The sequence below is a fragment of the Strix aluco genome, chromosome 12 (genome assembly GCF_031877795.1).
Source record: "Strix aluco isolate bStrAlu1 chromosome 12, bStrAlu1.hap1, whole genome shotgun sequence".
In the NCBI taxonomy this organism is placed as follows: Eukaryota; Metazoa; Chordata; class Aves; order Strigiformes; family Strigidae; genus Strix; species Strix aluco.
The window spans coordinates 14,067,165-14,094,115 of record NC_133942.1 but is presented as its reverse complement, the minus strand read 5'-3'; the positions used below and the strand labels follow the sequence as shown (position 1 = coordinate 14,094,115).

The 26,951-nt window shown below is 44.7% G+C and overlaps 1 protein-coding gene across 10 annotated transcripts; it reads right to left on the bottom strand.

The window, feature by feature from the left end:
* Positions 1-222: 222 nt before the first annotated feature.
* Positions 223-26,482, bottom strand: DPP8 (dipeptidyl peptidase 8). 10 transcript variants are annotated; one of them, XR_012624798.1, is made up of 21 exons: positions 26,431-26,465; positions 24,013-24,282; positions 22,349-22,461; positions 21,228-21,401; positions 20,162-20,330; positions 18,816-18,926; positions 18,273-18,401; positions 16,241-16,302; positions 15,113-15,213; positions 13,821-13,998; positions 12,346-12,505; positions 10,913-10,992; positions 10,132-10,284; positions 9,350-9,485; positions 8,463-8,608; positions 7,518-7,664; positions 6,613-6,765; positions 4,350-4,492; positions 3,505-3,616; positions 1,843-2,916; positions 223-932 (listed from the first exon to the last, which is right to left on the bottom strand). XR_012624798.1 is itself a non-coding variant. In XM_074837003.1 (20 exons), the coding sequence occupies exons 2-20, from the start codon at positions 24,269-24,271 to the stop codon at positions 2,794-2,796; spliced, it is 2,649 nt and encodes an 882-aa protein (XP_074693104.1). In that variant the 5' UTR covers positions 24,272-24,282; positions 26,419-26,482; the 3' UTR covers positions 223-2,793. The 10 variants fall into 10 exon arrangements, 8 of the variants coding, with proteins under 8 accessions (XP_074693104.1, XP_074693103.1, XP_074693106.1 ...); XM_074837003.1 differs by having other exon boundaries at positions 223-2,916; positions 26,419-26,482; XM_074837002.1 differs by having other exon boundaries at positions 223-2,916.
* Positions 26,483-26,951: the final 469 nt, after the last annotated feature.

The following is a 26,951-nucleotide window of genomic DNA, read 5'->3' as shown; positions in this document are numbered from 1 at the left end:
TTAGTTGTTGACTACGTAGGGCTGAATCAGACCTCATATAAGGCATCTCTCATACCTTCACCTACAAGCAGGCATTTTCTGCAAGAACTACAAAACTCTGGTGGTAAATCCTCCCAGCACTTCCACAGGATAAGAGAGCATGGGGTCTTAAAGTGCTTAACTACTGTAAAAAGAAAAAAATATTTGTAGGGAAGAAAGAAATACATAAATTATGTTGCAAAATAGAGTACTTACAGTACGTTGTACTTTAATAGCTTTTCGATATATATATTTAAAACAATGGAAGGATGCATTATTAAAAAGTTATATGTCAGCACTTACAATCACACCCTGTGCTAAATCAAAACCTAGCCTGGTTTACTTGCATAACATTTAGTTTTTCAGTTCCCAAAAAAGCACTGTTTGATGAAGGCCATTTTTGTTCTGTTTTTTAAACAAAAGGATCAATTTAGTCTTAAAAATCATATACATTTACATTCAAGGGTCATCACCTCTAGAAAAAGAACAAAACCACCCCAAAAAGCAAGTTAATTTAATATTGAACAAAATATAAACAACCTTGGAAAAGGTGATACTATCCACGTGTAATTTTATACATATATGTATATATGAACAGATATAGATATATGTATATATAATACAGCATAAACACATAAGGAACACAATGGAATTCCATAGTAACAGCTTATACTTGTCTCTACTCACTGTTGTGTTTTTCTGTTCAAATGCATCAGCAGACGTATCCGTCTCAATGCTGACTATAGCACACTCCATAGGGATGCTGCGTTTGCTTCAGTCACAATTAACTACTAAGTGAAGACATTACAGGAGCAGGGCTCCTTCCCTGCCATGCCCTTCCCAAAATAAAAACTGTAAGCCTGTTATTGACCTGCTAATGGTATTTTAACTGATCCATTTATAACCACTGTGATCTGAAAAGCAAAAAACAAAAAAAAAAAGTCCAAACCAAACATTCCCATCTCGGAGGAAATCTGCATTTACTGCATGCCTGTTGGCTTCAGCTATCCTTTGTGTAACCCAAAAAACAGAGCCCGTTCTCACACACACATTTTACAACCGTGTAACTGCACCAGCTCCGATAGCTTTGGTGCATATGTCCAGCAGCCTAAGTGAAAAACGATGCGGTTTGATACAATACAGGCAGATTGTGTTAAATCCCGGAGTTTCAGGATCAAGCTGAACAGTACAAAAGCAAGGAAAATACAAGGTTACAACATGTGGAGTACTAAGAGCGTAAACACTGAGAGTGATTCCAGATTTTTAGAAGATTAAAAGAAAATCATGCTCTGCTTCTCTCTAGCACCAAAACAGAAAGAAAAGGAAGTTCTTAGGTTTCTAAGAAAACCATTAAAACTTATAGCAGTCTCAGAGGCAAGCCCCAAGGGGAGAATTTCCTGGATTAAAGAGAATCATTTTGCTATGGATTTCTATCCTAAACGACCTGCTGCAAGTTAAAAGTGACTTCACACACTTATGATGCTTTTTAGCCAAGCCTGCTGCTTAGTTAAAACCTCACTAGCAAAAACACAACTGGGATTGCATATCCTTTAGGCTTAGCAGGGTTACCTTAAGCTATACAGAAGGGGGTTTCTCAAATACAGCATCATAATCATGCTACACAGCAGTGCTACAAAGGACCCAGGAATGGAGAACTGAACAGAGTACGAGCCTGGGAAACAGTCCCTCAAATAAAGCAGGAAATTCAATGAAACAGTTCATATTGCCTCACACATAGTGTTCGTAAGGTCTCTCCTCACCAAATCCTCTGTAGACCTTTGAATCAGAGTATTGAATTTTAAAATCTTAACAGGATGCATATACCTATATCATGCTGATGTGATGGTAAGCAAACAGTATTGCAAAACCAGCTCCAGAATGAACACCAGGGAAAAACATCAATGAGAAGTGGGCTGCACTTTTAAGCTTGTTTTAAAATTCACAGAGTTTCAGCTCTTTGACTTCAGTTTGTTTGCATCTCAGAATAAAAGACTGCTATGCCCATATCACAGTAAAGTATTATTTCACTTCCCCACTGAAATCAAGTACAATCAGGATAGGATCTCAAGCTGCTAAACAAAAAAAAAAAAAGAAAAAAGAGAAAAAAAAAAGAGTATGATTTATCCTGGGGAGAGAAGAAATCATCAAAAAGAACCTAGCATCAACTAAACTGAACCCAAAATTTAAATTCTTTAGGAGGCAGCTTAAAAGTTGTCTTTCTTAAAAAACAATTAACACCTAGATAGGTGATGTGTCTAACTTGTGACCAGCTTCTAAGGAGCAAGACACATCCCTTTCATGAAGCCAAAAGGCTAGATGATAGCATTTCAAATGTAATACAAGTTGTAACCATTCAGGTAAACTCTTTCCGTGTAGTGAGTAAATCATCCACTATTATGTAATAAGATACCAAGGAACACACTGTAAAAATACATCAATTGTCATAATGCTTTTAAAAAGTGAAGATCTGGTGCTGTAGAAGTATATTATTCTCAGTTTCAGCTCCTCCCCCAAGAGAACACCCATGGTACTGCATTATACCACAGACGTGTGACTTTATTTACATATTAAGCTTTAAAGTTATTAGGTCACTGTACTTTAATTTCCTGTATGGCACCAAATTTACTTTTAAAAAAGTGTCTCCGTGTGTGTGTGTGTGTGTACATGTGTGTACATGTGGCAGGCACCAAAATGCAATGTTCCATCCTGTTTTCTCTAGTTTCCTACATCTCGGTCGGTAAAGCAGCCAGTGGAGCAGAGTTCTGCAGAGGTCAGTTACATTGCCTTCAGGGCAGCAATCCGAGAGCCCAGGTTCTCTTGCAGGTAATACAGTAGATGGAGTTCATAGTGCTCTCCCGACTCAGGTACCCTTATACTGTGTCTCTCCTGAGGGTAGATCTGAAATATAAAGTCATAAGTATCCACAAGAGTTGCAGGCACCAGCATTTAAACCGGTCCCCCAAAACATTCATGTAGTCTCCCTGCATTAACTCAGCCCCTGAGCTAATACACCCCATCACCCTCCACTGCCTGAACCCAGACAACCACGGCACCCTCTGACCCAGCTAGCGCTGCGCTGGAGGCGATAGGCCTGGCTGGAGAGGCAGATCCTGCCCAGAGCCATCACGTAAATCAGTGTGTTCCCAGTTCTGCAGCACAGTGTGGGATACCTGGGCTACATCTGCACAGAACCAACAGAGTTTGATTAAATGCATAAACCTGTTCCACACTGCACAAATGCTGCTCTACTGCCTCCAAACTGCAGATCTCCTCAGGAGCAGCCTTAACCACTCTTAACTGCTCATTTGCCTATTTTTTATTTTTTTAAACTCATAAAATCTTCATTTAAAAAAAGCGTTAGGCTCAAATACTACAGTTTTATCCTGGAATTCCAAGCTGCCCAGCACATCCATGGTACAAATTCCGATTTTGGACTCCTGAGTCAAAGACAGACACATTACCTTTATATGCTGGTCCCAGCCTTACCTGTAAATCATACGGTTTCCCAGCTCTCACTAAAAAGCTGAGCAAAATACTAGTGTGTGCAAAGTGAACATTCTCATCCAAGAATCCATGTAGCAGCAGCAAACGGTTTGGTCTGAGAAAAGCAAGAGACAAACATTTCTAGACAGCATCCCAAAACCCACCAGTCATTTCACAGTCCACAAGTGTCCCTTGAAAACACTTAACAAAAAAAATATTTGCATTGAAGGCAGCAATTTCACTATTGTGAATTGCTCTGGATGGACGTGTCTCCCAAACCTATTCCTTCCTCCTCTAAAAGTCCTTCCTGCATATGCACATCACAGTCAGACATTTCATCTGTTTATCTTCTTTATTCTCAGAAGTATTTCCTAGCTTGGACAATACAACAGCTTAACACTTACTCAGAATCACTGCTGATTTTCAGCTCTTTGGCAAGAAAGCCCATGGTCTCAGCCTGCTCTGCAGTCAACTCTGTACTGATACAGCCTTAGAGCATGCAGAAAGCATTCTGATCAACTAACTTTTATCTAGCTTAATGTGGCTCTAAAGTGCTTATCATATAATTGGAGATATGTTTGTCATTTCTTTAGACATAAAAGATAGTCTTTAATTATGGCTAGGATAAAAGGGATTACACGGAATGGCCTGTAATTATGCAAATGTTCATTCAAGTCTATTAAGTTTATTAGTGTTGGATTTTTGTCTTTTTTAAAAAATTATTATTTAATACTAGCATTTGTGATTCCAGGATTCAATTGCCAAGAAGAAGGAGATAAAAATGTGCCCATGGGGCTTGAACTTTCCTGGTAGGAAGAGTAGAAGGCAAGAGCCAGAACCAAACTTACTCAGAAGGAAACTTCTCGGCTTGCATGGCCACTGATCCTAGGTAATAGCCCTGCTCGTTGTGATCCGGGTGGCCCATGTAACGCTCCGTGTAACCAGTGTCATAGAAAATCCACAGCGTGACGGGTGCTCCGGCAATGGCAACCTGCAAGTTCAACAGGGGTCTCAGCATCAGGAGGGGAACGGCACCACCTGACCACTGATCTGGGGATGTCCCTCCCTCCCACAGCTCTATCCCACTGCCGCTATAACTGCTCAAAACACACTGGTAGGTTTACAATCCACAGGCTGCAGTGGAAAAAGAAAATCAATCCTCACTCTCCCTCCCACAGTTCATACATATCAGCACAGTTCAGCTACAACCTTTGTGTGCTGAAAACAAGGCAGCTGCTGAAAACTAGGAAGATCCTACAGACAAACTAGAAGCAACACTGAACATACCACCTACAAAGCCTGCTGACGGAAGGGGATTTTGTCCAAAATGCAGAGTGCTCTGCTTCTGGGTTGCAAAAACCTTTGTTCATCTGAATGTCTAATAGAAACTGGGGTCGAGAGCTCTCTAGGACTCAGCAAACTACCTTTCATAGCTACCACCAGCTTGCAGAGGCTCGTGAAAAAAAGACCAGTGAGAAAAAAATAGCCCACCACCAAAAAGCCTTTTGCAAGGCATGTATTTTTAAAAGTAAAAATATAACAATCCTTAAGGACTTAAGACAAGTAATTATTAAACCTCCCAGGAATATTCAGGTTGGGCTTAGACAAAGCAAGAGCAGCCACAAAGAACAAAACACATCCCCAAGAGCAGTATCCAGCTCTTACCACACATCTCTACCTTTGAGACTTGCCCAACAGCAGTCTGGCCATTTACTATAGTGGTCTAAAGTCACAAAATCACAAGAGCCTCTTTTCAGTACCTCTCCCCATCCCCAGGTTGCCCTCCTGGCTGCTTCAGAACACACTGCTATGAAGCAGCATAGGCAATTTGATCTGGGAATAGATCAGTCTGCAAAGAAAGTATTCTCTCAGAGCAGGAAAGAGGGGAGGGGGAAGAGAAGGAGGTGTCGTTTTTCAGCAGGATCATTTCCCTTCCTTGGTTGACACCACAAAGAGCTCAGCTGACACAAAGCTGGCAACAGCTGAGACTATATAAGGTACCTCAGCACAGGTGACCTGAGATTGGTATAGCTATACCAGCACAGTTAAGTGATTGCAAGTTCCACAGTCCAACAGTTTAAAGCTCTCTCACACACTTCCAGAGAGGGAATATCCTTCTGTGCTCAGCTGAATGGGGTGAACAGTTGTTCCTCCTCACCCCAGCTCACACGAACAGACTCTCAGATATTCCAGTAAACCTGGCCTACCTAAACAGTCCCACACTCCTCTTACATGCCAGGCTTCTTGGATGGCAAGCATGTTCTGCCCAAAAGCACCCTGCTCACTTTAATGCAGGAAGCCTCATGGACAACACCACACCTTCACATCAGGTTAAGATAATATTTGGCTCATAATCAAACCACAACTTGGAGCTAGGGGAAGCAAGCACAGTGATGGTGCAGTCACACCACGCTCTTTGGGGTGGTTACACTCAAATAAGAACACCACACACTCCTGGAAAGAAAAGCTGCAAATCTGTGTGGAGAGGCAAGAAAGTGCGGCACTTAATTGCACAAATGCAATTTTCTGATTTGAGGCATCTCTGTTAGTATTAATTATTGGGGCTGTACTGGTATCACTGCCTCTGAAAAGCTGAGTCCCACAGCTGTACCAGTACGGACTCAATGCAAACACCAGTCCCAGACACTTCTCGGAGCCTATGACATCAGGCTTAGAGCATCTCATCCCCACACTTCACACAGAAACACAAGTGGAGAGAACCAAGGGTACAACCCAAGATCACACAATAAAACTGCTATTGGAATACCCATTGATTGCTGGCTTTAAAAGGTAATGTGGCTTGTTAGCAGGCACTAGCCTTAAAGAGTGAATAGATTTTCAGATCTGTTGTCTGCAAAGTACCAAAAATATAACCAAAGCCTGGAAGCCTAATTAGAAATACCACGGAAGAAAAGTTTGTTAGAAAAGCAACTTGTCTCCAAAGTCACCCAAATAGAAGAGTCTTGAAGGAAACAGCCAGAGGACTGTGTCCTCCCTTGTCTAGAGCAAACAAAAAAGTCTTTGGTGCTGTGAACACCCATGGGAGGTTACACAATTAAGGGAGAAATTCTGTCTGTACCACTAGAATAAGTACTCAACATATGAACATACCCTGAAAATATCTGACCTCTGCATTAAAGCCATAAGAGAGAGGTAGCCTCCATAGGACCAGCCGTGAATGCCAACACGATCCAGATCGATGAAGTCATACTGGGATGCTAAATACTGCAGCCCTTCCACCTGGTCATCAATTTCTATTTGTCCCTGGGAGAGGAGAGAAAAAGGTAAATTTTGTCAGTTCCAGACAATGGTTACATTCTCAGGATTTCCAAAGGTAACCACCTTCAGACCCTTGCTGCTTCTGTTTGTGCAGCACCCAACCAGCACTCCACTGTGCTAGGCACGTTACACAAAGATGACACCTTTCCCCCATAAGACAATAAATACATCCTAACCCACCTTTTAACTATCCTTTTCTTCATTTGTCTCCTTGCCTGGGGACTAAGATTCTTCAGTGTTTTTGCTGTTACAAAAGTAAGGCTGCATTCTAGCTCTGTGCATGAAAACGCCATTCCCACCGCACAGAGCTACGCTGCAAAGCCAGCAGAACCTGGCACAGGCCCTCTCTGCCTGTACACATGGCCAAACACACGCACCCTCTCCAGCCTGACCCAGGAACTGCCCTAAATAGCAATGCCTGCTGTGAATGAAACCATTCTGCTTCATGTGAGCAGCACAGCATTTCTGGTGGGAGTCAGAAACCCCCTTAGGAACCACCTTGCATTATGCCTGCCAAGCTGGAGTTGGTTCACAACCTCAAACCCTGACATTATATGTCCTTCCCACACGGAGCATCTTTCCTCCCTGCTATGCGCAGTTCCCCTCCCCAAACCTAGGCAGCATCACACAGGCAATGCTGGGCATCTGTGCCAGATCAGTGCTTCAGCTTAGATAATACTGGGACTCAAATCTGTCTCTGGCTGAAAACGAAGAGCCAGACTCAGAGCTCCACTTACCATTTTGTATTTAAAGGCTCCTTCAAACTTCAGCCCTCGGTGGCAGGATCCCCTGTTGTCAATGACAACAACGACGTAGCCTAAAGAGGCCAAAGTGTTCAAACGGAAATACTTGATTCCTTTAAACCGATTGTTCACTAGCTGTACCTGGAATAGAAGAGCAGCAGTGACGCAACCACATACGTAATGGAATCCAGATGTCACCACTTAATCCAATTTCAGATTTTATTTGTATTTACCTTCCTTTAAATGGTTTATACACTTTAATAATATAAAGTTTTCAAGATCCCTCCCTCCCTGCAGGATTCCCTCTCCCTGCTGGTGGTCTGCTGTCAAATAAACTCTCTTCCCCCAGGAACAAGCCATTCTGAACTGAGCTCCACTGCAGCACCAATGGGCACAGCGCAAGCGGGGCGGCTGCTGACTGCACAATGCAAACCTGAGCCTGCAGCTCCGCTCTCCACTCTGTTCTTTCTCAGGAGAAAATCTTTCTCTTCAAGTCTCACTTCAGCTGCCTTGGCCCATAGCAGGGCACAGTAGAGTTGGGGGAACCAAAGAAGGGCTAAGGGGCTGGGAGAAGGACAACTGGGGAGCAAGCTCTCCTCAGCACACACGGTCAGTGCTAACAGAGAGCTCCCCTCACAGACACATGGGGGAAATGTAAACAAAGAGCAGGAGCCCCTGCGGAGGAGGAGATAGTCACTGTCCCCTGTTCTATCTGCACTCCCCTTTCTCCCAGTTCCAGCTCTGTTACTCCACACCTGCTCTCAGACAAGTGGCAGTGCCTTGACCTATGACCTGGAAATCATGACCGCTTACAGCACCTTCAGCCAAGCAGCTACCTATCAAACAGGCAAAACGTTGCATGCTCTCCTCAGCACCAAGCAGGAACTGTTCATCCAGGAGAGCAGCCCACCCCTCTGCTCACCTACACACCACACTCACCTGAGGCCCTCCATAGATGAAGAGCACAGTGGGGTACTTCTTTCCAGGTTGCAGATTGTGAGGTTTGTACATCATCCCATAGAGTGTAAACCCTGAGGAGCTCTCGAAGGAGAACACTTCTGGGGGAATGTAATCAGGAAGAGGGCCTGCCACGGAAGGGAACAGAGAGCCTGGTTTAAAAGGGAATGGATGAATAACGCAGCTCTGCTTTGATCCTGCCCCATCACCAGTCTCACTGCAATCCCAGTGGAGATCTCCCACGCCTTCCAGTGGATGTGGCTGGGACCAGGCAGAGATGGGGAATGCACTAGCCCTAGGCGAGCTTTCTCCTATCACGTTCCCATCTCTGCTCTCCTGTGAGCAACAGTAACTCTTCTCCCCTGACACAGCCATTACAGGTATCCAGTCCCTTCCGAAGCTCACTTAGGACTCAGGACACTAATACAAGGAAAGCACAGGATATGGAGCATACCTTAGGGAACAGAAACACAACAGAAAACTAAAAGCCCAAGAGCTGTCTCAAAGACATGAGTAGGCAGAAGCACACAACTATTTAAGAAGTGGGTGCCCCTTGCCAGAAGCATTATATATGCTCGTTAGCAGGCACATAGCACAGAGTAAATGAGCGCACTTAAACCCCTCCCCTAACACTGAAACTGGCTGTCTGCATCTTCTACTGGCTCTGGCGGTAGAAACTTGGTAATTTCCACTCTAAATTCCTTCATAGGCAGTTTATACCCATTTGTCGCTGAGCTGAAAATGTCACTCCTGTACTTCCAAGAACTCACACAAGCATGAGTTTCAGAGACAAGTCTAGTCACCCACAACAGCAAATCTCAAGCACATTCTGGGGTATCTTTGAGTCTGTGATCCTGGTTGTCCTTTACCTGCTGAATCTAAAATGGTAGCCCAGAATTCTTTTGTCCTGTGAGCTGCATCATCTTCAGGTCCTGTCAGCCGGTAAAGTGACACACAGTGTGGGTTCTTCTGATTACTGTACTTGCTGATGAACATGTCACAATCCTACAGAAAAACGGAACATTACCTTGAACTCCTCAGTGCAGAGGCACAAGCACAAGTGACCATTTCTTTCTGCATTTAGACCTTTCAGAAGATGCTTATGGACCAAATTAAACCAGGAAGTCTGAGCACTTTTGATAACAGCAGATAGACTCTGAGAAGTTACAGTCCTTAGCAAGACTCAGATATTAACACTCCAAAGCCAAAAATACACCTGCAAAACCAAATATGGTATGCAGACCTTGTCACACATTCTCTTCTGGGTAAAGCATTCCCAGCTGAACAGGTTACTGCCCCAGATGCCCAGAACCCTGCCCAACACTGCCACCAGTTCATCTCCTCTGGCGATTGTTCCATAGCCCACTTCAGGTGAAAAGAGCCAGGCTCAAACAGTTCCAAAAAATTCATTCTGGCTCTTTTAGCCTGAAGCAAGCTGAAGAGCAACTGAACTGGGAGATCAAATCTGGTTTCCAGGGTGGGTTTATGCACTCACTGTACAACATGCAGGAGCACACAACACAATGTAAAAATCTGCTTGTTATATTCAAATACAGCCTTGTCTGCTGACTGATGAAGGACAAGACTGGTGATAAGCCACAGCACACCCAGCCAGCCCTGCCTACACAGGGCCTCACAGGCAGACAGGTACCTGGCTGACACAGCAGGCGTGAGAGTAACCATGTTCCGTCAGCCGCTTTACTTCTCCAGGATTCTCGTAGTTAACAACGTACAAGTGATGCTCTAAAGGCGAGTCTTTTGTGCCTTGAAAGTACACCAGTTTTTTGGCTTCATCGACATAGATCTGTCAAAACCAAAACAACACATCCCTCAATACTGTTTCTTGCTAAAACAATACCCAGTTCTACCACCTCCAAGTTTGCCCCCGTCTCACTTCCATAAAGTTGAGTTATAGCCCAACAGTCTACAAGGAATAAGCCAAATGACTGTTCTTACTGTCCACAACTCTGTCAGTTATAATTTGCACTTCACACCTTGTTGCTCAGCTCTCTCATGCAGGTCCTTCACTCTTCCCAGTCTCCCTGGCTAAAAAGAGACAGGGCTAATTTATGCCGATCCTTCCTATCTCTTGATTCCAGGACAGCAGCAGCTGGACACCATCATGACAACCTGCTGCTCATGGAACACGTGGAGTTTCCTCACTGCTGTCTCACAGTATTTTTGCTCCCTTCTCCTCCTCTTTAAGCCTTGCACTTAGTGGGGAAGACTCCTGGTTGACAAGGATCCACACAGGAATGTGCAGGAAAAGAAAGCCGACTAATGTCACCTGTGTTGCTTTCCCACTGCCAAAATCACAACCTCTGGTCCAGAACAGCGTAATCAGAGGTACTGAAGGATGAAAGCACACTGTAGACCAAAAATCCCACACGGTATCTTTGCAGGATATCCACGCAGCAAGAGCAGAGACTTACATTGGATCCATGTCTGCCAAGCACTTCCCATTCTCCACTGGTAATCGCTATCTCCTCTTTGATGGGGCACTTGAAGTCACCTGCAAATAACCAACATAAAAGAGATTTTACAAAACACATGGTCACAATAATACCTCTTCCTCCCAAGCTTTTTTAATAAACTAAACCCAAGAGCAACCTGCCTTTGCAGAAGACCCACGCCTCTGCCAGCTTCCCAGACAAATGTTAGGGCTAGTACTATTTAACATTCTGTGAAATATATGTTAAAGGATTCACAGGATTCAACCTGAGGCCTGGACACCTTGCCTGCTTTTTTTTTTTGTTAGCATTTGTCACTTGCACAGAAATAGAGGTTTTATACTGAAAAATGGGTGTGCAAAGGGAATCTCAGATGTCAAAACATGGGGAATTTTGCAACAGGGTGGGGAACAACTCTGTTTTTATAAGATGGTTTCATTTCCCTTAGAATGAGGGAGATTTAGCGAGAAAAGAAGTCAGATGCATTCAGAGAAATCTAATCAACCCAGGATATAATGCTATCTGGAGAAAAAAAACCCGACAGTTGCATGAAACTACGACCTCTAGTAAAATTAGGTGTATTTTTTGTGCATGCAGAGCTTGGTAAGTGCCTTCAATACACACCAAGTAAATTAACTATCCCAGCATGAAACTGTAAATTAAAGAATACATGCAGAGGAAAAAAACATTCTGGGAACTCTGCACACAGCTATATCATGCATCTGAGCAAGACCAAACTTCGACTGCAGCTCGGAAGCACGTGGTCCTTGAATATTTTTGCTTGAAATGACTCTTCCTGCATTTCCATTTGCAACAGCTGCCAGTAATTTTCTCCTACTAACATCTCCATCTATACAGCAGTACCATGATTGTTTTTAAGAGCAGAGAGGAATTCTCTGAATAGTTCTCATATCACAGGGTTTGCTCTTTGTCAGCCTCTCTGCTACCAATCTGCTTTTAAAAGCTGACAGGGACTATGTTGGTTTTACTTGCAAAATCAAATCCTGAACCACTGTGCACCTATTAGATACACTGGACCCTGCACATCAGAGCTAGCTGTGTTATTGCTATAATGATTAACCTCTGGCAAAGTCAGTGCAGAAACAGTTCCAACATTGACAAGGAAAAAACAACTAAGTGCATTTCACAGTATCATCAGGAGCTTGTTTTCCACTTCATTTTTTGAAACTTTTCCCTCTAGCCCATGAGGAAGAATCAGGGTTAAAACTAAGGCATGCTGAATACAGAATCACCCCTGTAAAATTTCAAGAGGAATGACTGTGCAGTGAAGTGCTTTCCTGGACAACAGCAGGAGTTTCCAATAAGACAATAATTCCTGCCACCTGGAAGGACATTTGTTTCCTCACTAGTTGGCAGCAAATGCCCAATAAAAGCAAAAGAATAATTTCACTTACTTGGAGCAGGGAGGCCTCCACACGACCGTTTATACTTGCTCTCCTTCAAAACTGAGATGACTTTGTATAGGTGCCGGAATCCTGTTTTACACTCAGAGGCAAAAATGAACTCTATCTCATCTTCATGGGTTTGAGGGAAAACATAGAAGATATCATGGATCTGTGGAGACAAAGCAGTGGATTATTGTTATTAGCAGGAGTTTGGCACTGAAGCTGCACATAAGTTCCTCTCACTGCTCGACACAGACAACAGTTCACACTAGCAGGGTGCAGCACTGTCCCTTACTGGGAGAGCCAGTTATGCTCATGAGCCATGGGGTGTCTACAGACAGCTCCACATGCGCTACACAGCTCCAGGCTTTTTGCTAGTCATAAATTCTGGCCAACAAACTGATTAAGTTTCTCTGTACCTGCCTTTCTAGCTTAGATACAAAGGCTGGTCCAGCTCTGCAGACAGCGTACAAGAGCCACCCAGCAAGCCAGAGTTCAGTGGCCTCCTCTGTCCAGTGCTGTCTAGAAGCCCACAAGTGAAGGGTTATTTCAAGAAAGATGAGCTGACATGATCTTCCCACTCATGAAGATGCCAACTCTTGCTTCAAGGGACAATCTTTTGAGGGACGCAGGGGCATTTATCGGCATGGTGTGAGCTGTCAGTCAAAAACCACTCCAGCCAGTAAAAATAATGGAGAAAAGACAGCTCACACCATCCTGAAACCATGCACACTACTAATAAGGAGAAAACGTGGTATCAGAGAGAGCACTTGCTGTATAGGGACCATTCACTGGAAGGCTTTGTGCAAATGATGTCTGCTGCGAGACCCAACTACCTGTCAGTGATTGATGTGCCCAGGCCTTCCTGCACCCTGGCACACCTCCATGGGGATGTCATTGTAGAGACATCAATCTTTATCTGCAGAAGTGTGAACAGCAATCATTTTTACAGCATTAGCCTAGCACACCGGTGTCCGGTCTCACAGCACAGGCCCTAGGGCACACTTCTGAGAACATTACACACAAATCTATTTCACCAGACCATATGTAGTTAAGGAGGGGTTTTAGTGACTGCTAACAGACTCCTGGGACTTGTTCACCCATCATCTAGATACACCCTTGTTGTCTGACAAATACTTCATCTGCTGGCACTGCTAGTGGTGAACAACTGGCACCAAGAAGTCAGAGCATGTCAGCAGGTAACACTGTGGGCAAGGGGCTGCCCTGGGGTGCCAGAGGCCTGGGCTCTGCTCCTAGCTCTGTCTGACCACAAGCAGCCTCAAGCAAAGCAGCTTTGCTTTCACATCCCAAATCTCTCTGTTCTCTACATACTGTTTTTTACAGCAAGAAGCACAGAATACACGCAGAACTTGCACAATGGGAACATTCTCCCAGGCAGGAAAGTAACACCAATGTCACTCAAGTGCTACAAACAGGGTCTTCAACAACAAACTGTCAGAGAAGGCCGAAATTCAAATTCTTACATTTATCCAGATGTCTGTTGTTTCTTCATAAATAATGAAAGGTGTAACAGAATCTGGTACAGCATCGATAAGTTTCTGTCTTTCCATTGCATCATCTTCTGTAGGGATGAATAATGCAGGAGGGATCAAGACTATCTGAAGCCGAGTTTGGGAGCGATCCAGTAAGATGGACCAGATGCTGTTGAGGAGACAGATATTAGAGAAAATAACATGCAACCATGAGCATTAGACAGGCCTGAAAACCTCAACGCTCATTAGCACTAGGCATTTTGAGGGAGTCAAGAACGTTCAATTTCAGATTAAGCACAAAGCCACCTGTAAAATTTCACCCACATAAACAAATCTCTTCCATAACACAAGAACCTATTTCACTTCATTTCAATATTGCATAAGCACTGCAGGTTCAAAAGTTTAATTAATTCTATTCTCCCAGATTTGAATTGTGCTTTAGGGGAGAAAGAAGAGAAAAATCAGAGGGAATAATGAAGCAGAAAAAATTTCAATTGGAATTTCAGGATACTTGTGAAAATACTCATGTTTTAAACCTATACCTGGCAGAGAATAATACTGGCACCTAAATGGATTGGCAGTAGACCCTGCCATACTTCTGATGGCTTTGCATGTAGCTCTAACAATAATCCTGCGAAAAGCAAGATAATGTAGCAAATGTGTCCCTGCACTTCTTCCACATTTGAGGGGGTGAAAAAAAATATTAAAAAGGTGAAAGCCATCTTTAGATTCAAGAACTGAAGTGCAATTCTGGAGAAGCTTCTGGTGAGTTAGAAACACCGTACTACATCATCTACAGGGTTAAAAATGACATGCAAATGTAAGTAGCACTTACAGCAGGTTTTCTGATCAGTAAGTCTGGTCAGCAAGGATGGTCCAGTGGTTAGGGCGCTAGCCTAGGGCCTGGGGGACCTGGGCTCATTTCTCTCCTCAGCCACAGACTTCCTGTGTGACCATGGCAAGTCACTTAGCCTCTCTGGGCTTCAGTTCCCCATCTGTAAAATGGGGACAATAGCACTGCACTCTCTCTCACAGGGATGCTGAGAGGACACATACATCAAAGGCTGCAAGTGCCCAATACCAAAGCAATAGGGCCAGGTACCAGAGAAAGAGACAAGAACTCAGTTTTGGTTTTGGAAAAATTGTCCCCTTTGCACAAACAAGTTTGTAGCAATGTAAAAATGAAAGCAGGCTTAAGCTTGAAGAAGACAGAGACCACTACATTCTGCTTCTAACTGTAATGCCCCAAACCCTCTAAGCAGAGACAGGATTAACATACGCACTATTTTCCTTCTGGCGTCCACCCAGCTCTAGCAATGTACTCTACTCCTTCAAAGAGGATCTCGAACGGCTGAACTAGCTCTTTATCCACAACATCTGCAATCTGTTGACAAAGCAGCAATTCAGTGACACTGAGATGAACCCCCACAACCAGTTTTCATGCACGATGAGAGTCTGGACACAGAAGACTTCTTCTGCGCAGCTCATGTAATTTAGATTGTTCAGCCTTTGCAACACAGGGGATTCAACCCCATCTGTAGCCAGAAACCAGCATAGTAGGCGAGCTGTGCACTGCCAGCACAGCCAGGGCTTGAGAAATCTGGATCGTTTATCTCAGACAAGTCACTTGAACACTCAGTCTCCCCATATAAAGGGGAGGTGATTTGTACCGAGCTATTTTGTAAGGTGTTTTAATTGGTAGATGCTGAACATTCTGCATGACATCCAGTCATCAACGTGGTTCTAATCCATGATATGCAATGCTGCAGTCTGTCCCTGCTAGGACTGGGGACAAGTCACAGCGGTACCCCAAGGGTCAGGACGGCTTTCCCTGCCTTTGCTGGCTGACGTCAGCATCGCTATCCCAGCAGGTGACTGCTGATGGCTGAAGTAGCCCAAGAGTACAGAGAATCCCAATAATGTATGGCTGTTACTGTATCTGTTTGGTAAGATTAACTTCCCAACTGTTTGAAGATCTTGGACTGGGCTATGGAAATTTCTGCATCTGTTAAAAAAATCCCCGGGCGAAAGTAAAGTTCATCTCTTTCCACACGTTCAGGCTTTTGTAAGGTGATACATTGTCTTTGCAATCAAATTTTCCCAATATATCCAGCCAATCAAGAGATCTGTCACATAAGAAGGTCTAACCATCCACACCTAAAATACCCTGCTCTGCAGCTGAGTTCATAAACCAGTGGTAGGGAAGGAAAGCACAGCCTTGAGAAATACTGCTGCACACACAGACACCAAGTATCTGCGTAGGAATGAGCCAAGTGCACTGCCTCCAGAGAGGCCATTAAGCTATCAAAACCAAGGAAGTTCATTTGTACTGAACTGGAAAATGAATTTTACCAAAAAAGAATCACAGAAATTATGTTTATTTGGAAAAACAAGCAGAACATAGAACTTACTCTGCCTTCCACATTGATTGTCACTTCAGATATCTTGAAAGTGACCTTTGGATTTGCTGTACCTATAAAAACAGATGTTAGCAGTCAGGCACAGAGGGCAGACTTGAACTGTGGATTATTGTGGTGTTATTCATACAGAACTGGAAAAGGCAAACAGCAGAATGCTCTTTGATCAAATAGCCTACTTGCACATGCAAGAGACAGCAAAGAACCAGGCAGGGAAAAAAGAGACTGCAAACATGAGGCAGACTCAGTGGATTTAATCCTGCAAACAGATCTGATCAAGAAGCATGCTATGTCACAGCCAGTCTTCTCTCCCACCGTCAAAGGCAGCACATGCTAGTTGGAGGTAAATGCTCAGGAGTGTCAGGACAGCAAAGCAAGCTTTGGTTTACTGTCTGGCTGTTATTCTCAAGGTGGTACACAGAAAGCAATCCAATGCTAAAAAAGCATCCCTGAAAATTAGAGCAACTCACACTTAAAAGCTTATTGCCGTAACTAGTGCAGTTAAAGTAATAAAGCTACATATTTGTGTTGAATATTGAAAATCTAAAGTTAACTCTTCACACAAAGCCAGCAACTCATCCTGCTGTACAGCCCCCGCAGTGCTAAATGTTGGGGCCTGCTCCACAGCAAAGGTGGACTATAAAGAATAAAGCTGATGGCGGTTGAACCACAAAAAGCCACATGTGGCAAATTCCAGGTACTCTGAATATTCTCAATGCTGCTGTGAAGTACTCCCACTTCATCAACCCGGTTTATACACAAAAAACGATGCACTGAGGTGAGATGACCTGCCTGGGGCCCCAGTGCTGGCCTATTTAAGTACTTATCTTCAACCTGTGAAGAATTTTCTCCACTACCTCAAGCTCTGCCCTCATAACAACCCACTGAAAAGGGCTACTGTCCCTGCAGCTCAGACTGGAAACTGAGGCCCAGAGATTAAAGCCTAGATCTTTTTTTTAAAGGGATTTGGGCTTTGGTTGGCTCATTTACCTAAGCTGCTGAAACTTAGCACTGAACAGAATTATGACAAAATACTCTCAGAAATCTGGGGGTACACAAGTGACGAAAAAACACAAGGAGTCATCTTTTGCTTCCCAGGCTAACACTGAACCTTTCTTCCTCCTTAAAACAAGTAGTAAATCAGGATCATAAGCAGAAAATTTTTCCCAGTGGATCAGGAGATCTGCAAGATCTGAAATGAATTCTGCAACTTGGAAAGGTCAGCAAAACAGAAGACATTTCTCCAAAAAATGAAGATTTCAGGAGTGAGGAAAGTGAGTGAGACACTTAGTTAACTGTGAGCAACATGTTCTCCTGAAACAGAAGGGAAATCTCAGAAGAATGAGGGTCAGACTGTTCAAATTTGCCCCATACACCTGACACATGCCAGTGAATCAGTCCCAGCAGGTCTGCATAAGTCCCACTTCCCTGGCTTCCAATGGCACTCCACTCAGTATGCTTCAAGCCTGCCCTCACCCCTCTCTACTGCTGAAGCCTCCAGATCATTTACTGTTTGAAAATATGACAACAGGGGGTTTTCCTGGCAGGCTGTAAGCATGCTGAGTTTGTTGTTCAAAGTCCAAGAGCAATCATGAAAACCAGAGTCCTTCAGAACTTGAACTACCAGGGCATTGCCAGCAGCTAAACAGAAACCCTCCTGAAAAAGCAAAAGCCCATAAATCTGCAGCTTTTCCCTCAGAGACACAGGGCTGTAATGAGAATCAACTCCTCGACAGCTCAGATCTGCCAGGATCTGAGACAACAGCTCCAAAATAGTGACAATCAGATAGAGTTTCCGCCAACTCCTGAGAGACCCAACTCAGAGCTCTTAGTAACCGCATGGCTGGGATATCAGTACAGTCACCAGTGACTAATCTAACCTTCACAGCAGCAGTTTCCCCAAACACACTTCCAGCACCTGGGCCCCAATTCAAAAACTACTCTAGGTTAGGAGAGTCACTGCTGTCAGGCACATGGAATAAAATATGTCTCCCGGAAACAGAGATGTAAGGCATCAGGGTCTCACCAGTTTTGGGGTACCGGAAGGAATCCGTTCTTCTTGTCTCCAGCATGGGTGATGTGACATGAATAATCTCCACCTCTGACTCATCATTTTCTTCATAAAGAATTTGAAGAACTTTACCCCCATTCAGTGCTGTAAATGAATTAACATTTGCTGGTCAGAACAGCTCTCATTATCAGTTATTGCAGGCATCAATACTCATTATCAGTTATTGCAGGCATCAATATTCTCCCAGGAGCACAAGCAGGTTGAAAGGATGAAGAAAAATCCAACAAAGTCTGTGATTCATATTTCATTAAGCAAAACGTTCTGAGACTCTTACAACTCCTACCACTGTTGTGAGAAGGAAAGTCTCTTCCCCCAGTAACATGTGCTCACAAGGCAACTGTAACAAGCCCACCGCTGCGGATAGTTTAAAAGGAGCTACGAATATAAAGTTCCTATCTTGCATAAAGACAAGTAGCAGAAAAAAATAACTGCACTGGACAGCACAGCAGTGGAGCCCCTACTTGTGTCCGTCAGACACACCGGATCCATCACACCTACTTGGCTGTGCCTTTGGGCTCCACCAGTAGCCAGTGTATCTGTCAAACTCCTCCTGCAGCACAAAAGTAGCCACGCCAGCAGATTTTGGATCCTCCTCAACATTGGCCAGTTCTAAAAAAAGACACAAAAGAATTAGTTCATGATTTATTGCAGAATCAAACCAGTTCTGCATTATCCCAAACACGGCCCAAGTTCACCCCCCAAGAACAATTACACAATAATAAATCTGACTTCTCAGCAGATTTCTCTTCTGCTTCCACTCTGCTCTGTTGATTTATTTAGGGAGGATCTAATCCTCTCTGACATGGCAGCTTCTTTTAGGAAAGGAAAGCAATCCTCCCTTCTTACTCCTACCCGATTAGTCTCTCAATTTTCTATGTACTAGTCGAAGAAAGAAAATGCTCTCTCTACCTGAGCTCAGTGAATTGGAACCACAACTTTTAAGCAAATCAAAGAAAAAAAAAGGACAAGACAAACCCTCCTGAACAACTGAAACTGACAATATCAACATTCAGAAAAACAAAAGCATCAATATTTCATTCACTGTACCAAAGTAACAGACTTACATAACATCTCAACATGATGACATATCCATAGGGCTTCAATATTTTTCCTGTTACCCTGGAGGTAACTTAGCAGCGCTCCATAAATAATTATCATCTGAGAAGGAGTCATTGCTACAGTTTATTTTTAATGTACTTACATAATATTTTAATATTTAACATTTAAATAAGCTAAAGAATTATTATAAAGTGTCAGAAATTTTAGTTCAACTAAAATTTAAATTATATAATTTAAATACAAAGTATGATTTTAAATACAAAATGCAGTAGATTTTTAAAAAGTGTTTTTTCCACAGTTTCCTATTTTCTTTCCTCCAGGATACGTGTCTAAAACAGAGTTGGAGAGGGTAAGAAGTGAGGACCTAAGTTCCTGAGCATGAGGGGCCAGCAGAAGCCACAGTGCTATTCAGAAACTGCCTATATTGTTTCTAAAAGGCCCTGCAGCCTGATTTCACTGACAGAAACTTTCCTCCAGCTCTATTCCACCCACAGCTCTTCCACACAAAACAGGCTGTTCCAGTAAAAAGGAATGCACTGTGTTTCAGAAGAGCCCTTCCGTATGTATTCAACAAATAACTCACTCTGCCAGATTCCACAGTGCAGGGAATAGAATCATCCCACAATATCTGCACCAGAGGAAACATGTAGAACGTGACAAACAAGGTGGAATAAACAGTGGCCATTCCCCCAGATTTCAGAAGAACCCCTAGTGCCATTGCTTAATTCAGTCTAGCAAGAACAAGTGCAGAGGAGGTGCAGAGATTTTAATTCAGGATGCATTACCATTGTGCACAAATGTTAGCCTTCTTTCTTCTCTGGTTTCTATATTAGATATCCAGATGTCATTGCTATGGATAAATGCAATCCAATTTGGATCAGCTGGACAAAGCTTGGGATCCATCCGGATATTTGGACAACTGGTCTCTACCAGAATGGGTCTTAAAGGCTGTTGCTGTTTGAAAGAAAAGAAAAAGCACAGTAAGCAATGATAACACATGGACACTTACAGAAGCTAACCTGGATCATCAGAAGGTCTCTAAGACCACAATATCATGGACACTGACTTCAAATACAGATGTTTACAACAGAAGAATCAATTTTAAACACAGAAAAATACTGTGCAGATATTTTACAGGGAAAGTTGTGCTTCTACCATGGTTGCACAGACCCCACCAGGGTCTCTTTCACCAGTGCTGAGGATTAGCCACAAATCAGACGGCAGCTTGCCTAGAGAAGCCTGGCACACTTAAAAACAGCACCCTAAAAAAGGCCTGGCAGAACATAGAATCTTGTCCTCCAAAAGCAATTCAAGGTACAGTAAATTCCCCCTTACAACAGAGTTTGACAGACATTAGGCATTTGTTATAATAATAAGAAATTATTTCAGCTTTGAACTCCAGCTTCAGCACCAGCAGAGTAAAGGTTGCTTGTTCTGCAAGTTACACAGCCAAATCTTGTAACACACACAGCAGTGACTGCTGAACAGTGACCTCTAAACCACAGCTTGGGAACAAAAGCTCCCTCTGACGTGACTTCTCACTACATGAAAGAGCACAGAGCATCACAGCCTTTGCGTTGCTTTTTACTGGCATTGCTACTTGTGAAAAATCAACAAAATCTGGTGTTCTGCCTTGCTGCTGCAGTTTCTACCATTTCTCATAATTCTCCACCTGAGTTTCTACAGCCATGGAAATGCATGCCTTCTCCATGTTTCAAGGGTTATCGAGGCTACTTGCCATGCTCGTGCAGCAGTGACTGATGATCACGCTCTGCTTTCACTCTAAGCCAAAGGAGCTTCTAGCCAGAGGAAAGCAGTACTGCAGAGAACAAGAGAGGTGAGTAAACTCACAGTGAATCCGTGAGGGCCTCCATCTTTTACGTGATAAATTCCACTCCCAGCCTGAAACAGAAAGGTGCCACTTTCTCGGTGGTAATCGTAAGAGGCAATCCCAATGGTGCCAATTCGCTTCCTCTCCCGTAGCAACTCCTCTTCACGAGAGTACATCCCATAGTCCAGGATGGCCTGAATATGGGCAGAGAAGCACAATCAACACCTCTGCTCTGCATCTCTTACTATACTGTCAGAGCGTCTGCATGCCAAGCTTCCAGGAGCAGATGGCTGTGCAGACACCCTCCTCCCCCAGAATCCTGCTGGCGGCTAGAAGCCCGCTCCTGCTTGTGCCTCTGCCATCAGCACTTGCAAGTGCAGGCCACGATCAGATCCTACACAACTGTAAACCTGACAGCCACTTCTCCCATAGGAAGGCCAGTGTTATTTCCATTACTCACTGATATAAGAAAGATGAGACTGAAGGTCTGTTATTTCTAGAACAAGCAGGAGTCTTTGCTAACTTTCACAAAGACACACGGTGACTGGTCTGGTGGGAGGAGAGCACAGCATGAATTTTATGTCTGGCTGACAGCCTCAGGAAATAATACGGGAAAACACACACCTAATTCCACATGGCATTTGTCCCCCCTCCTCCAATCTGTCACAGTGCATGGGGTGGGACTGGTGTGGGCTTGCTATGCACGGAGGTGAGAAGGGTCCCAGTGAGTGGGAAAGGGATCCTCTGCTCCTGCGTGAGTCACAGAGCCACTCACTGATCCTCAGGGGCACTCTCACTTCCCCCTGCAAGACAGTGATTATTGGAGACTACAGGCTCCTTCAGCAATCCCCAGGATCTCACAGCAGAGAATCTGATGCAAATTAGTACTTGCAATCTCTGCCGGCAAAGGAGGAATCATCCAGCACACACAGTTTTTATGACGCACAAAGGCTGTAACTCCAAACACTGATGAGAAAGCTGTGCTTGGTTTTGAGATGGCTGCAGAGGTAACCAAGTACAAGGAGAATCTTAAAATCTTTAAGACGATAATCTCCAAATTTTAACGATGGCTTATAGGTGGAACCCCAAAGCCCGTGTACTTGCTACGCTGCCAAGCAGAAAGAAAAAAATCAGGACCCACCGGAAAAAGATCCAAAAGAGGCTTCCAGGAAAGCAACAAGACGGCAGCTTTGTTTATGGTTTTGGGAATCTCAGAGTAGAAGAGCGTGTTCTCCCTGTTCTCCCCAGACATTGCTATTGTGAAAGTGAGGAGGGGACAAAAGAAAAAAGTATATTAGCTTTCTGTTAATAATCCAAACACTCTCAAAGGATGCCCAGGAACAGTTTCACAGGCCCTTCCTACCAGAGAAAGTACTGACGGTCTCTGCACTGCAGCCTCGGTCTGGGAATTCTGCTTCACAGAAATGCAAGTCACGGAGAAAGCAGAGAACAAGGAACTACACCCAGGCTTACCCCACGCTGCCTGAAGCATATCTGTGTTCTTGAAGGCTGAGGCCCCTTTTATTTTATAAGCTTTTAAAAATCAAGGAAGGCCTTTCTGCTAATTCCCCTGGCTAGAATACAGCATGATGCAGCTTGTGTTTCAAAGATAATGCGTCTTTATGAAGGCTTGAACATCCCTTTCCTGCTCCTTTCCCTGACTGCTATTCAGATTTCTGAAAGCTCAGGCATGTAGGAATCAGCCCAGAGGGAGCCAGATGTGCCCTGGGGAACTCAAGTCTGACCTATAGCTCAGGAAGTGGCACATAGGAAACCAGAGCTCATCCCAGCTGGGGTCAGCCTTAATTCACCCTCATTGTGCTTCAGCTCAGCATTATTCAAGGATTATGACCCCCATCCTCTAAAAGGGGAAAAAGAGACAGATCTTTCTGACTATGTCACAGCACAGCACATGCAAAGCCTCTGAGAATCACAAATTGGAGCTTAAGCAACTAGCCTAAGCAGCAAGCAGTAGGGCTGGAACATGGTTCCGGCTCCTAGGCCTTTGCTCCAGCCATTGCTTCTCACCCTAATGCAGTTTTTCATGGACTTATGTTCAGCTTTTGACAAAAGTGTTCCTCTACCACAAGGTCTGCTCCAAAAAACCACCCAGAAGGTTGCTCACAGCATCATTTACAGTGCCAAAGCACTTCAAGCACAGCTGCAATTTAGAAATGCAGATATAAAGTGAACACTGATTAGTGAAATAATGCAGAAGTGAGTCACTGAGGCCAAGAACAATAAATTACGTTAAGTTCTTCATTATCAAGAACAAAAATACTGTCCCTGCTCTACACTGCCACTTATTCCCTCCAGAATCCCTGGAAAACCTACTACTGTAGCTGAGGCACAAAGGACTTTCAAAATTACATTTATAATCTCTGTTTTGGAAGGAAACTTTGAAGGAGGAAAAGGTTCTACCCACTAGTTGAAATTAAGAGAAAGGAGATCAAACTGACACAGCTTTTAGAGAGGGGACAGTGTACTTGGAGTGAGAGAAAACAGACTGAACACACTTAACCTGCCCTCCCACCTAGGGAACACGCCCCAAAGGACACTTCACAGTTCTGTTCCAGCTCCAGCAGGCCTAAGGGGTCACCTCCAACCACACCATTTCTGGGGGAGATTACATCGCAAGTTTTAATGAGACATTACGATCACAATTGTGACATCTGACCAGCCAATCTGCCCTGAAATCCACTATGATTTAACTGCCACAAACACCCAGCTCTCAAGAACAGTCAAATCCGAACAGCCTCTGCAGTGACTGCTTAGTCAAGACACAGGCTGTTATAGCAAGCTTACCCAGATAGTAGATCCTATCGGAATGAGGTCCTTCAGGGTCATTTTTCTTCACAAATGTGAAGTCATGAGGGGCTTTTGCCATCATGTACCCATGATACTTCCGTGTATCTGTGAGTAGTTTCCGAAGCTGGCTCCAGGAATGTCTCTCTACATAGAAAGGTTCCAGTTTTGGCTGCTCCTCTCTCTGGACCTGCTCCTCACGGCCCGCAGTTTCAAAGATTTCAAGGCCCGGCTGTTCAGTTTCCATGGCTGCTGCCATGTTGCATGTTTCTGGAAAAACAGAATAGCAGAGGTTCAGCACTGCCTTCCAGAAGCCCTGCAAACATTCACTTCAGGCTCCCCAAACACACCACAGCAAAAACATTATAAGAAAACCACCATTTCACGCAAGGAAAAAAAAAACCACAGCAGAATGAAGAGGATTAGGAAGGAGATTTCTGCTGTGGAAAACAAGCTGCCATCACTCAGCCTTTCAGAATGGGACTAAGAACTTCATAGAGCCACACAGATTTATAGTCTGCCTTTTCCACGCCCCCACATGCCAACTACTCATTTCAGTTCATGAAGTGGATAAATTCTTCCCCGTTAAGCTCCTACCTGCCTCTTCCTCCCTGTGAACTGCACAAATATCACCTTGTTACACTGATATCAGAACAGGGGATGATTAGGACCGTAGCCAGATCTGGGACAACCAGCTGCTTAGAACAAACAACATCAGTAGTTTATTTGGAACCACCAGGCCATACACAATGGGCCTAGGCAACTGCACGCCCTTATTCCTGTTATTCTCCTGTAATTTCTTGGGTTTGTTTGCATCTCCTTTCAAACAAGGCTTGAAAGAGTCTAGCAATGATCACCACTATTATATCATCTCAGGGATAATTACAAATACCGTATGGATAAGACTCTTCCAGGAGTGTGAGGCAATACCAGAGGAAAGGAGACACAGTGAAAAAAAGCATTTCCCAAATAAATTTATCTGCAGCATAAGTCTTATCCTCCGGAACAGGTTGTTAATTCAGCAGAAATCTCTTCCTGCAGTCAGTTGTGCTTTACAAAGTATATCTGAGCTGGAATTAACAGTCCAGATGTCTGGTAAGATGAAACCAAGTCCTTCCACTGTAAATCCCAGGTCTGAGGGCAGCTTCAAAAGGATCCAAGCTATAAACTCCCGCCACAAAGTTCATTGCCAAAGGGCCCAAGGTGTAAGGATTGACAATCCTCAAAAGGAGAGTTTTTTCTATACATAGAATAGAAAGACTGCACAACTGTTCTGCACACTGCTAGGGCCCAGCTTGGTGGCCTGAGCCTGACAAAAACACCAACACGGACTAAATAAAGCATTCTCATTGAGCAAACAGGCACTAAGGGACCACAGAAACTCACGGCACAGGCTTGGGTAGCAGAGCTACCCGAGGCAAAGCTCCCTGATGGTCTGGCTCTCCTGCTGCTCTACACAGCAGCTGAGATACCTCATCACAGATGAGCAAAAAACGAGACAACCTACACCTTGGACCAAATCCATTTTAACACAAACTGATAAGAAGGAAAGCAGAGCAAGTCTGGACTAAAAGTTTGGTTCCACTTTTGACAATACAAACACAACTAACACAGGTCTTTCTTTTGTCTGAGTTATTTACAACCAAAACCATGACACAAGTTAAACAGCCCTGTAAAACTGGAAGGCAAACACCTACACAGAACAGTGCTCTGCTCAGACCGCGTTAGAAACTGAGAATGAGACTTCAAACCTAAATCAGAAAACTCTCATCTAATTTGCAGAATTCCAACAACAAAAAATCTCCTTTCCCCACCTACACCCAGATGCTGGTATGTCTTAACCCGACCTACTTCTCACTCTTCCCTCCAAGAAAAGAGAGAAAAACCGAAGAGCAGTAGACTTTAACAAGCAAACAAGAGTGAGAACCGCCACCCGGTGAGGTGATGTTAGTCCAGGGTAACGCGAGGATCTGCCTCCCAGGAGATCACTGCGGGACCTCTACCGCAGACACCTTCTGCCACGTGAAGCATTTTATTTCCACCTTCCTGCAGCCAACAAAGAGAGACCGCCCCGTTCTTCATACCAGCTCAGGGGACTCTCCGGCACTACAACACCGTAGGACGCCTCGTATCCGCAGGTTGCGCCGGAGGGGCAGGTCGGGCCCGAGCGTGATAACGGCCACGAGCCTGCCCCTGCCGCCGAGGTCGGAGGAAGCGGGCAGATCCCGGGAGGGGCCCCTCCACCGCCGAGGGCGGCGAGCAGGCCTGGCCGGGGGCGGAAAGCCAGGTCGCCCCGGGGCAGACCCCCTCCTCCTCCCAACCCCACGGAGTACCAGCAGCTCCCCCCAGGACGGAGGGAAGCCACCTCCCCCGGGAACCCCGGTCCCCACGAGGGTCCTCACCCACCCCGGTACTCACGGCGCTCCGCGGCGGCGATGCAGCCGAGCCGCCCCGCCGGGCCGCTTCCGCTTCCGGGAGGGGCCGCGGGGTCCCGCCAGGCCGGGCAGCGCCCCCTGCAGGAGGGGAGGAAGTGGCGCCAGCTGCGCCGGGCACCGCGGGGTGCGGCCGAGGGCGCCGCCTGTCGGCCGGGAGGACCGGGCTGGGCGGAGCGTGGGGGCGGGACGCGCAACACTCGCCCCGTGAACCGGGATCCGGGACACCCCACCCCCCAACCCCTGCACGGAGGTCAGGTCATGCAAACCCCCATGCCTCCTTCAAAAATCGGCTTTTTTTCCCCCCAAAAAGCTAGCACTTCCACACCGACACGCTTCCCACAGCAAAAATATAAAAAAAATTCCCAGCTGCTAATAACGTGTGTTCAGCCCAGGGCACCCAGAGGCTCCAGTGTAGTGAGCCCCCAGACAAACGTTTCTATACATTTGAATTTCCCTTTGCAAAGCAAAGGCGCTTTTTGGAGAGCAAAGCCTTTTTGATCCCCT

Bases quoted from the DNA above. Each gene is read 5' to 3' on its own strand.
- DPP8 (XM_074837003.1), bottom strand. From the start codon at position 24,271: ATGGCAGCAGCCATGGAAACTGAACAGCCGGGCCTTGAAATCTTTGAA. The intron at 8,609-9,349 runs GTAAAGGACAAC...CTTCCGTGGCAG, and splicing joins TACCATTTTAGATTCAGCAG to GCCCTCTTCCTGATTACATT. The intron at 3,617-4,349 runs GTAAGTTTGGTT...TGCTTTTCTCAG, and splicing joins GCCGAGAAGTTTCCTTCTGA to ACCAAACCGTTTGCTGCTGC.